Below are 9,954 nucleotides of genomic sequence, written 5' to 3'. Positions count from 1 at the left end.
TAATTGCACAGCTGAAATGCAGAGAAATCACTTTGCATTTTCTACCTTGTGAAAGGATGCACTTAAGGACAAGATATGTTTTGCTGGTCAAACTGCTGCGAAAGGGAAAGACGTTCACCAAAGTATACAAGTTATATGAAACCAGGTAATACATCAGGAATAAAACTAGGGACCTATATGGCTGTGGTCATTTAATTTGTTTCACAAAGATGCACTACTTTATCTGACACTACAGCCAACCCAAGGCAATAGCAAACTAAGTCAGTGTAAACCATGAAGGTCTACCATAAATGTTTACTTTTTAACACAAAACAGAGATCTAATATTTTATATTTATTCATGTGATTTAATAAAGATAACTATTTATTGTTAAAAGAAATACAGTTAAGATTTCAAGGAATTGATAAGTTTACTTCATAAAACTGCAGATAATAATAGTAGTGTAACATTTAGACCTACATTATATAACTCCTCCACTAAAATGAATAAATCGGTATTTTATTTTTATTTTATTTATTTTTTGACACTGTAGGCATCCTATCCACTTGGGTGCGCGCATCTAAAACTCTTGAAAGACCGCTCAGCTAATCCGCAACATCCTGGTCTCCATGCATCGTCCTGATGTAAAGGTGATGATAGATGATGGGGGTTTTTTTGCCCCCCCCCCCCCCTTCCTCTTGGGGGTGCCGCACAGCTGCTACTTCTTTAAGAGACACCGCCCGCCCCCTCGCCTGTATTTTTAGCTGAGCCAGCTTCTTCATTTGCTAGATAAGTCAGGCATATCTCTGAGTGTGGACTGGAAGGACTTCATCGTTTTTTAATGCATGACATCAGTTCGCATCCTGTGGATTCGCAGTGGGCCCATGCAGCCAGATGTTCCCTTGGAGTGTCTATTTTTTCAGATGCTGAAACGCGCAGTCACCCTGTGGATGCTTGATGTGCGTTATGAAACGCAACGCTGCACCGGGTGCCTAAAATGAGGCGAGATCAAACAAATTAAAGGGGAAATCTATTCATCTATAATCCAAATATTGCTGCAGCGCAGAATCCTGCTCCTCGGCCCGCTGGTTCCTCTTTTCCTTGGACTAGGGGATCAGGAGAAAACCTTCAAGACGGAGGGGGTAGTGGAGCATCGAGGGAAAAGCAGGGGCAACATGAGAGAGCGGGACTTCATGCCCAACATGGAGAGAGGCAAACCTGCCACTTACACGGGGGACAAAAAGGCTAAAATGGCTGCTAAGACTAACAAGAAGTGGGTGAGACTTGCCACTGTTTTTGCATATGTGTTGTCGGTGTCCTTAGCAGCCATTATCCTGGCTATTTACTACAGTCTGATCTGGAAACCGACCAGCGCATCCTCCTCATCTGGGAAGCCTGTGGTGCCTGAAGGGGTCTCCCCGACCGCGAACATCTCAGCAGTTTCTCCAAACAGCAGCGTCTCAGAGTGGAACTCTACACAGACAGTGGTGGTGACTGCTATGGCTGTGAACCAAACCAGGCTGGCCGCGACCCCGCGCAATTATGCGGAAAGGGGGTTCGTCTACTCGCGCGGCGCAGCGGGGACAGAGAGTGCGCACGCGGAAAACCTGAACGCATCTTCCCACGGTGACACGCACACGAGCGTCCCTCTCACCCCGGAGGAGGAGAGCGACGCGGTGACCGAAAACAGCGGCCCCGAGCAGGCGGCCGCGGACGGAGCCACTGTCCCTCCGACTTAAAGCCGGAGCTGAGAGGAGACTGATCGGGCCGCCCATTATAACCCATCACTGCACCCTCTCTTATTTAAAAACGTAAAGTTTTACATTCTCAAAGCCGCAGGTCGGATTAACACAAAGGTCTTCTTGCTGGAGAGCTCACTTTGCAGAGCCCCCGGATGGATGCTGAACTGCACATACTAACTCATAACCTTGATTTCATGCCTGAGAACAGAGGACCGCTATTTTCCTCAAAGATCACTTTCCCCTGTACTATGCTTTCCTTTTTGTTTTAAGACATCTCTATGCCTTAAATCCACTTTTGAAGCCAATTACCTGACCGAAAGTGCGGGCAAAACTGGTAAAAATGTTTCCAAATTATATAGAACGATGGCCAGAATTATGTCTTTGGTTTTGTAGGACATTCTGTTATACTGAGCTGTAATCTGTCAATTTAAATCATTATTACAAGGCTTGTGGGGTCCATTTAGGTTACAAAATGGGCCACAAATTGGATTGCCTGAAGATTTCACCATAGACATAGGCTGGTGTTAGATTCTGGTATATGAATGCTACCGTTTTTGCTGTATTTATATTTACATTGGTCCAGTTGACGGAACCTTGATCAATTCAGTATTGCAGTGATGAAATTCTTTGTTTTTCCTCCCTGGGTGTTTCTTTCTACCAATTTTTAATTCTTAGTCTAAGTTCAGACCATGCCTGGAATAAAAATGTAAAGCAAAATGCATATGTGCAAATCAGCAGTGAATAGACCTCACACAATTTCACTCATGTCTAAATTATGTCTATGTGCACCCTGAATTTAATTTGTTACTTTAAATTTAATACATATAATATAGGCAAAAATATTGAACTCTTGTTAAATTCAGTTGTACATTTCAAGAGCTTGAATATATGCTTTTTGATGTTCTTCCATTTATATTGTAAAATAACAAGCTGGTTTTAGCTGGTTAATTAGTCAACCTACAGCTGTCTGAGTAGCCTGCCTGCACTTAGTTGCTTTACAGACATTCAGGTTAGAGGATGTTAGGTGTCATTTTAAAACAGTGACAAGTGGTGCACCTTTAGTTTAGTTTCCACACCATGACCAGTTGTGTCTTTTGTGTCTGGGACTATTCTGAACAGTTAAATTTGTCTTTCTTGTAACCATGAGGGAAGTGTAGCAGCCATCTTTGAGCCAGCTGAATCAGCAGTGCACAGCAGCAAAACCTGGGGTAGGACCACCAGAGGTCAAACTTAAAAAAGAAAAATGCTGTAATCTGTTACATGTAATCAAATTAAGTTTGTCAAACTTACTTTATTTACGTTTGCTTTACATGACATCTTAATAAACTTATATTTACTTGGATAAGCCTAATTTGACTACTTGTAACAATTTTTTTTTAAAGTTGGATCACATTTTATTTTTTCTCTGTATACAGCCAGAGATCACACTGGTCATTCTGGAAACAATTTCAGATGTCATTAAAAATAATTTCAATATATTAATGCAATCTATTTTTGTGCTTTTCAAGCCATAACTATTTAAAGTTCCATACCTACATATCAGTAACCAGCCTATGTCTATGAATTGTAAAATTAGGCAAAAAAAATTGGGAAGCATATGGGTAGTAGATGTACTGCATAATTTGGTTGGGCCATTCAGTATCCAGCCACCCTGAACAAACTTTATATGGAGCCATTATTCACATCTTGGCTGGGTACTTAATTTTTTTTTACATACAGCCTATAAACTGTGCTTTCTTTGATTAATCAATCTCTGGATTCTATCCCATTAGAAGAGCCTGCATTATTAAGTTATGCTCAGGTACAGTATGTGCATATAACTATGTAAATGTTATGTGTATTTGGTTCTGTACATATAAGACAGGCATACATATTTTGGCCTTGAACTTTTAGTGGAAATATAGCAGATTTTTATTGAAAGTTACAGTATATATAATAGGCATAACTATATCCCACCATACAAATAAACATCTGTAGGAAATGATTAATTTCAATGGTTTTCTATTAATTTTCTGTTATCATTCTGTACGCCGATGATATATTTGTTTATTTAGAGCATGTTTCTCGAAATGTGGCACAGGTACTACTGGTGGTACTTGTGCCTGTAGTAGTACTCAGAGGAACATATGGTATCAAATATTTACAAGGTAAATGTAATGTAAATGAGCTGTAATGTAGAGCTAATAAGCCCAAATTGCTAAAGAGATGAGATGTTCAAGCACATTGATCTGGACGCCTATTTAGATCACCTACTGGGAATACCGATGAAAACTAGCCTTTTGGTACATTTACATTTAAGTTTATATGTTTATTGATGTACGTTATCCCTTTTGAATACATGTATACAAATAAATATATATTAAAATAAATCATGGAAGAGGAGAGTATTTTGAGAACTCTGTTGTAGAAACAGAGGAAGGCGAACTGGGAAGAGGTGCCTTTGGCTGTCATGCTGCGCTTCATTTTCTTCTCAAATTGTAGATTTGATGAGGAAAATAATATCAAATCCAACCTGACTGTGTCTGAAAAGCCGTAGGATTTGTGTTTTTTTTGCACTGCATGATCAGACTAGTTAGGAGAGTACTGGGAAAATCCTAAGACCTTTGAAGTTACTGCTGAGGTTGGGGCATCAAAAAAAAAAAAATCTAAGGCATAATCTGGGTGCAAATATAACTGTGTATGTCAAAACCGTATAGTACAGCAATCTTTCTCTGCTTGTTGAGAAAAAAGAGGCATGAATAATAGTATGTCATATAAAAGATATGTCAGAAAACTTTATTTAACATTAAAATGGCAGTCGTTATTGTGCCATTAAAATATGGTGGATGTTTGTCAAAGGATTTGCAGCTTCCACCCTACATTTTATAAGTGTGACTGAAAAGTTTTCCTGGGCTTGCTCCAATTGACTTGGATTGTCTCCAGTTGATTTTTAACCAGGCCAATCAAGCGAACAGAAGGAGAAGTTGTGAATAATGATGTTGATTTTCTGCACTGTTTTTGAATTGTAGTCTGCCTGTAGCTTTAGCAATGGCAGTGGAGGAAGTGAACAATGCCATTCAGTCAGTGTTCGTCATACTTCAAAATATTATATTAACATTGATAGCCGCCTTGTTCGGCTTGGCACTTCTCGCTTAGCATTGGAGCATGTTTTTTTTACAGCACAGGTGATTTCCGGTCTCACTGGTGCATTACAAATGTCACGGGCAAAATGGAGGCAAATGGGTCAAATTTTAAATCTCAACACAGTCCACACCTCCAAGAAGCAATCGTTTCGCAACAGCAGAGAGCCTAGACTGTCTGTGTGAAGCAAATAGCGAAGGACAAGGGATTGATTTTTACCAGGCTAGGTTGAAATAGGATTCAGCAGTGTTTATTTATTTACTGTAGATGGATTTTTCCTTTTTGGATGTTTTGTGGTGCAGTTAGTAAGATTGTTGCCTTGCAGAGGCAATAATCCTGGGTTTGAGTCCCAGTCTGAAGTCTTTCTGAATAAAATCGTACCCAGACATGTGTTCTCACTGGATAGCTCAGCTTGATCCCACAGTCAAGGTTAAGTTATCACTCCAAATTGAACTTAACCATGAGTGTGTCCATACATTTTTTTTTTGTTCTGCATGTGTTGCTCTGTGATGCCCTGGCAACTTGTCCAGTTTTTAACCCTGGCTCTCACGTAAAACATCTCTGGAGATATGCTCCAGCCTCCCTGTGGCCCTAGACAAGCATGTATAGACAATAAATAGCTTTTTATTTGCTGACTTATGCATACAGTATTTTAACAAGAGCTACAACTAACTTTCATACAAGCACTCATGGATTAAAGGACAAAGTTGGAGTGCCTGGAGAGAACCTACTCATGCACTGGGAGAGCATTCAACCACCTTTGCTAGAACATAGACTTCAGGCTGGGATTCAATAACAACACTATCTTCACTATCTTTCTGAAAAGCAACCATGTCAGTGTGTAGCCACATGTTTTAATTCGTGGGAAAAGTTGATGAGACGGAAACCCTGAAAAATAAAGTGTATTTCTGGAGCCATCACAGCAATCTAAATACATGTCAGCCATATTGGATTTGAAAGTCAGTGTTGATGTGAAACATCCAACTTTTCTAGTATGAAGGCCTTCCTAAACTTTTTCTTTTTCAGTCAGAAGCTCTGATTTTTTTTTTTTTTTTTTTTTTACTACAAACATGCAAATGTGTTGATTTTCTTGTGTGATCTAACATCAATTTAAGCTAATGTTTGAGGAGTCTCTAAAGAACATGGTGGTAGTGTGACAACAATTAATCTAAACAAATAAAGCCAAAGCAGGTCCAAATAAATTTTATTTAATTTCACTTAACATCTTCCATGTTCTTTCAAACATGGTTAGAGAAATTTAAATGAACAGTGACTCAGTTCAGAGTGTATAACAATGAGTGCTGTTTCTTGTGAAGGCGTAGGTACAACAGAAGTAAGAGCAACGCCAGCACAGGGACCTCAGCTTACAGCCAGCCTTGTGATATTAAGTGTTTAATCAAATTTAAGGAGACTCTTTTGCACTGTTTACGCAGCTGTATGATCAGCAGGGTTCACATGTTTTGATCTCACAGACTGTGCCACAATTCCACTTCATAAAAAAAACACACACACACACACACACATGTGACGAGCTACAAAGTGGAAACAACACCAACACCTGCTCTTCTCTCTTGGCAGAGTGTGAGGGAGGCGTATCGATTTGAGTTCTCTTGTCGTTGCTCAGTTCGGAGCAGAGAGGCACATTACACAATGCTGCTTGCTGCTATTTTGACTCCGCTCTGTCTTAAAGAGGGAATCGCTCGGATGAGAGGTTCGACTTCTGTGGTGTCAGTGACAGCCATTATTCACAACTGCGATCCAAATTAAATCATTTGATTTCCGCTGAGCAGCCAGCACCTCACTTTGATGTAAACAGTGAGGACAGGCCTTGTTGTGTCAGCGTGACAGATTTGCAGAATCAAAGCCAAGGTTGTGTGCTAAACAGGAGGTTCATTCATCAGAGGAGGCAGCAGGAAATAATTACAAGACCGACTGACTGGTGTCTATTTACGCTTTTGGTCCTAAAACATGCATAGCCAATGGGTCCTATGGCTTCTTTTGATGGAGGAGTTTATCTGTGCTTACGGTTATTGCTGGGAGCTGCATCTGAGTCAGAGCACACGGCGTATGACCTCATGGCTCTCAAACCTATTCGACCAAGCAGATGATTCAATTATCTGATGTCAACTCAGTCATATGTTCCAAAAGAGTCTAATATGAGATTTGTTTGAGTAGCAAAAGGAAGAAAATGGGTCACAACTATTCACGCAATCAACTAGAAGAAGCGTTTATTTATTGTAATGCAGTGTCTTGCAAAAATATTAACTTTTTGTCACAGTAAAACAACAAACTACAATGCATTTAATTGGGACTTTAAGTGATAGGTCAATGTAAAGTAGTCCATGATTGTGGAGCAGGTTTAAAAGTGAAAATTCAAAATTCACAAAATGACTTAAGCTTTTACAGAATGAATGGAGAGTTTTAAATGTTCACGTCTTCTCACAGATTCTCAATAGGAATCAGGTGTGGACTTTGGCTGGGCCATTCTGACTTTTGAATTTGTTTTGATGCAGACCATTTCATTTCTGTCTGTATAATAAGGGTTGTTGTCCTGCTGGAAGGTTGACTTCAACTCTAATCTGAAGTATTTTTCCGCCTCTAACAGCTTTTCATTAAAAACCTAGAACTCATATGCACAAGATATGATTCCTTGTGCATTCAACATATTAGCTAAAAGCTTCTTGATATTTTTGTACATGATCAGCTGAATAATGATGACGCGTCTGAGAGAGACTTTGATTCATTTAAAATTTTTAAGCTTATACTTTTCCACATAATTCTGTCATTGCCAGGAACATGGAATGGGGACAAAATAAGATGAAAACAAAATGTCTTATATATAGTATAAAATGGTTGAATTAAAGGACTTTCAATTTAGGTTGGTTTGTGCAAGAGACCAATCTAGAAAGCATGTGTCATAATACAGGAGATGTATTCAGGATGCAGGAAAATTACTACTAATTGCAATTAAAAGATAAAAGCAAAGAATTTTGCACTATGAAGTAAAAATCTTAGTCTGTGTGAGTCATACACACTAGAAGGGTGAAATAAAGGAACAATCCAGTGGCATATCTTTAACTAACAAATGTGGACTAACAATCAAAACATAGCTGGGAAATGAAGGTTGGATCACCACTGCAATATTTCAGAATAACGAATTTTTAATAAAGAGTGCACTGAAGAAGAAACTGCTCATTTTTGCTTTGTATTTGTGTTTTGTCTTCCTGGCTTAAGGCATCACACGAGCCTTACCATCATATTACCGGCTGGTATTACAGAAAATCTGAAGGAAGAATTTGTTTTAACAATAAAGCAAATAGAGAGTAAAATATGTACAGTTGATCTATTGTCTTATGTGATGTCACTGGAGACATTTGGATTCGGAAGCTTGTATCTCTCACGGAAGATTTTATCATCACTAATTTATGACAGACAACAAAATACAAAAACACGACATCTTTATATAAAAATGTGTGTTTCTGTTGGTTACAAACTATTTTCTAAATTAAGTTGATTCTACTGAGGGGTCCAAATAGCAACTTTAAAACTTGATGAAATGCAACAGTATTCAGTCCTCAATTTCAATGCCTCAAATGTTTCTGCACATTTTAAAATAAAAATAATTCCCAGAGAATAAAATAAATTCTAAATAAAAGGACAGTTCTTTTATCGGATTAATGGTACTGAAGCTAGCTGACCGTGGATCAGGTTGGAGGTGCAGGGACATTTTCTCAGTCTTCCTGTTTCTAGAAGAGGAAGAGAAAAGCAGGAAAAGGAGGCAGAGAAGACACAGTCATCCTGAGCAGAGCATCCGTAGAGGCGTGGTTGTTACATGGGGATGGATGACTCATGCACCAGTGGGGATGGATGACCTGTCAGGTTCTGTCAGGGTCGCAGTGCAAACCCAGGCCAGAACCCGCTTCCACATAACCTCCATTTATCAGCTCTAATAACAGACTTCAGCTCTTACCTCATTGTTCTAAATACCTGGCTGTTAAAATACATCACACACCCAAACAAGAAGCCAAGTCCGCCCTTTGTATTTCACTTCAAAGCGTCTTCTCTTTGCTGTCTCTAAAGACTGACAAACAGAAACACATTGCATCTGCACAGCAAACTAAAAAGCTGGCAGCAATAGAATTTTAACTTTAACATAAGCATGCTCCATAAAATACTGCTTATTGAGCCGACTTTATTATTTAAAAGGCTTTTTTATATGGAAGGGTCATGATTTTGTGAAAGTGCTGAGAAGAAACAATGCCACAGATAAATCCTCAAAAACTGCTGTGCAGCTTCAATTATCAGCTTTGCAGTTTTTCCTTTATAGTTGTGCTCCTCCCTGTAACTCACAATAGTTTTATCTATTTCTGTAGCCAAAATGAAGAAAAAAGTGAATGAGCATTAAAGAAGAAATGAGAGCACAGGAAAGAGTGGTGGAGAAGAGTACCAGTGGTTTGTTTGGAAAGCTAAACATAGACTTCAGTGGATTACAATGGCAACCTAAAAAGAAGCAGTAGCACACTCTTCAATTCCAATTTGAATTCATGTTATGAAGATTTATTTGATGTTTTATCTAATGGAGATTTTTTATTATTAATTCATGTTATAATCTCTGCTGTTCTGCCCAGCAATTGTACTCCAATGTGCACAGACATAATTGTTTCTCCCAGCAACTCTGTCACCACAATAACCTATTTGACATTAGCTAGCCATGTAAGGGTTGTGCAAGTCTAGTTATTTGAGATGATCAATCTGTAATTTACAGATTAAAGCTTAAAGTTTTGGTGTAATGAATTTGTCAAAAATGTTACTCGAAGCACATAATCTAATTATCTAAACTAATTATCATGATTTATCATGGCTAAACATGCTGCCGGACCATTTAGAGAGAGCCTTTATTGATGTAATGTGATACATGTATATCAGCAGACAGTTTGTGCTGACAGAGGATAAATAAGAAGCAAAACAGCCATAAAAGAAAGGATTTTTTAACTGATACATTTTATAATCACAAACCTCAAGGATCTGGCTTTCGACTCCCTGCTCAGGATATCTGTTGCTGCCATGGCACGAACTGTGTTGTGTCCCTTTTCCTCAAATTTAGATGCTCATT

The 9,954-nt window shown here is 38.8% G+C and overlaps 1 protein-coding gene across 1 annotated transcript; it reads left to right on the top strand.

Moving 5' to 3' along the window:
• The first annotated feature begins 594 nt into the window (after window positions 1-594).
• On the top strand, window positions 595-4,090 carry LOC103136080 (putative transmembrane protein INAFM2). Its single transcript, XM_016670149.1, has one exon. It carries the CDS (start codon window positions 1,155-1,157, stop codon window positions 1,716-1,718), a length of 564 nt encoding a protein of 187 aa, XP_016525635.1. The 5' UTR covers window positions 595-1,154; the 3' UTR covers window positions 1,719-4,090.
• The last annotated feature ends 5,864 nt before the right edge of the window (window positions 4,091-9,954 follow it).

The sequence above is a fragment of the Poecilia formosa genome, unplaced genomic scaffold, assembly GCF_000485575.1.
Source record: "Poecilia formosa unplaced genomic scaffold, Poecilia_formosa-5.1.2 Scaffold30, whole genome shotgun sequence".
Taxonomy (NCBI): Eukaryota; Metazoa; Chordata; class Actinopteri; order Cyprinodontiformes; family Poeciliidae; genus Poecilia; species Poecilia formosa.
The sequence above is the reverse complement of the archived record's forward strand: the minus strand, read 5'-3'. Positions and strand labels throughout refer to the sequence as shown.